We start from the raw sequence: 1,536 nt of genomic DNA, 5'->3' as shown, positions 1-1,536 counted from the left end.
TCACACTGATGTCTTCTTCCTCAGAAATCTCCTCAGGGCACCCTTCACCTCAGCATTCCTCAGGCTGTAGATCAGTGGGTTTAGCATAGGGTTGAAAAGGCTGTAAAACAATGATAGTATCTTTCTTTGTTCTTGAGAATGGCGGGATTTGGGGGCCATGTACATGACAATGGCACTTCCAAAGAAGAGCCCCACCACGCAGAGGTGGGAGGAGCAGGTGGAGAAGGCCTTTCTTTGGCTCTCCGAGGACTGGATCCTCAGGATGGCCAGCAGGATGCACATGTAGGACACCAGCACCAGGCAGAGGGGCCCGACTAAAACAAACACAGAGCCCACAAAGAGAACAGTTTGGTTGAGTCTAGTGTCAGCACAGGCCAATTTGAATACTGACATGATTTGACAGAAAAAGTGGTTGATTGTTTGTGGCCCACAAAAGGGCAACCTCAGGATGAGAGTAATATGGACCAGAGCCAAGAGGAAGCTGAATATCCAGCAAGTGGCAGCCAGGATAGTGCACACTCTCCAGCTCATGATGACAGCGTAATGTAGGGGGTGACAGATGGCCACATACCTATCATAGGACATTACCACCAAACTCGTACACTCTGTGACAGCAAGTGCCAAATACAAAAAAGTCTGAAGTAGGCATGGAGCAAAGGAGATGGTTTTCTTCTGCATTGTAAGATTTGCCAGCATCTTGGGGACAATGCTTGAGGCATAGGACATGTCGACAATGGCCAGGTTTGAGAGGAAGAAGTACATGGGGGTGTGCAGTGTAGAATCCCAGCAGATGAGCCCCAGGACCATCCCATTTCCCATCAGCGTGAGGCTATAGAATAGCAAGAAGAACCCAAAGAGGAAAAGTTCAAGTTTGGGGTCAACCTGGAATCCCAGCAGGATGACTTCTGTGATCCATGTCTGATTGCTTCCCATGTTCTTTTGACACACAGACACAATGCCACACGTAGGATAGGAGTTTTGGAGCTGAGGGGTAGAAAAGGAGAAAGGAATGATCTGTTCATACAGAGTGAGAATTTATGCAGGGGCCACAAATCAGTAATTCATGGATCCAACCCAGTCCAAAGTCTGTGGTGTTGACCTGTCCATTTGGCTTTTGGAGACATTTAACAAATTTAGTTATTTACTGATATTAAAAATTAGTAGGCTTCACATAAAAATTGGAGTCTCTGGCTACTGTTTAACAAATAGAAGAAATGTCATTTCTTGAAATTCACTGTAAGCAATAATCAGCTGCAGCTAATAAGGAGATAGAGTCAGATTCTCTTCCATTTACCTCCACTTCCACTAATTTCTATTTTCTCCCAGAAATACTATTAACAATAATAACAGACACTAACAATGTTATCATTGCATTTACACTATTGGTTGTATATTTAGTTAAGAAGAAAGACCTGTGCTCAAGAGGGGTTCCTCAGCCTTCCTCTACTTCAAACACATGAAGATGAGAAATCAAAATATAAAATACAACCCCCCAAATAGATATCCAGAGTTTAAAATGAGGTCATTCCCACAATG

General features: G+C 43.9%; 1 protein-coding gene across 1 annotated transcript; it reads right to left on the bottom strand.

The window, feature by feature from the left end:
* LOC109269197 (olfactory receptor 2A12) lies at positions 1-933 on the bottom strand. The gene has a single exon (XM_019453078.2). The coding sequence runs from the start codon at positions 931-933 to the stop codon at positions 1-3; it is 933 nt and encodes a 310-aa protein (XP_019308623.2).
* Positions 934-1,536: the final 603 nt, after the last annotated feature.

Source organism: Panthera pardus, unplaced genomic scaffold (assembly GCF_024362965.1).
Source record: "Panthera pardus isolate Hobbes unplaced genomic scaffold, ASM2436296v1 HiC_scaffold_8, whole genome shotgun sequence".
Lineage (NCBI taxonomy): Eukaryota > Metazoa > Chordata > Mammalia > Carnivora > Felidae > Panthera > Panthera pardus.
The sequence above is the reverse complement of the archived record's forward strand: the minus strand, read 5'-3'. Positions and strand labels throughout refer to the sequence as shown.

What these genes read in the sequence shown, in the direction of transcription:
- LOC109269197 (XM_019453078.2), bottom strand. Translation starts at nt 933, where the DNA reads ATGGGAAGCAATCAGACATGGATCACAGAAGTCATCCTGCTGGGATTC.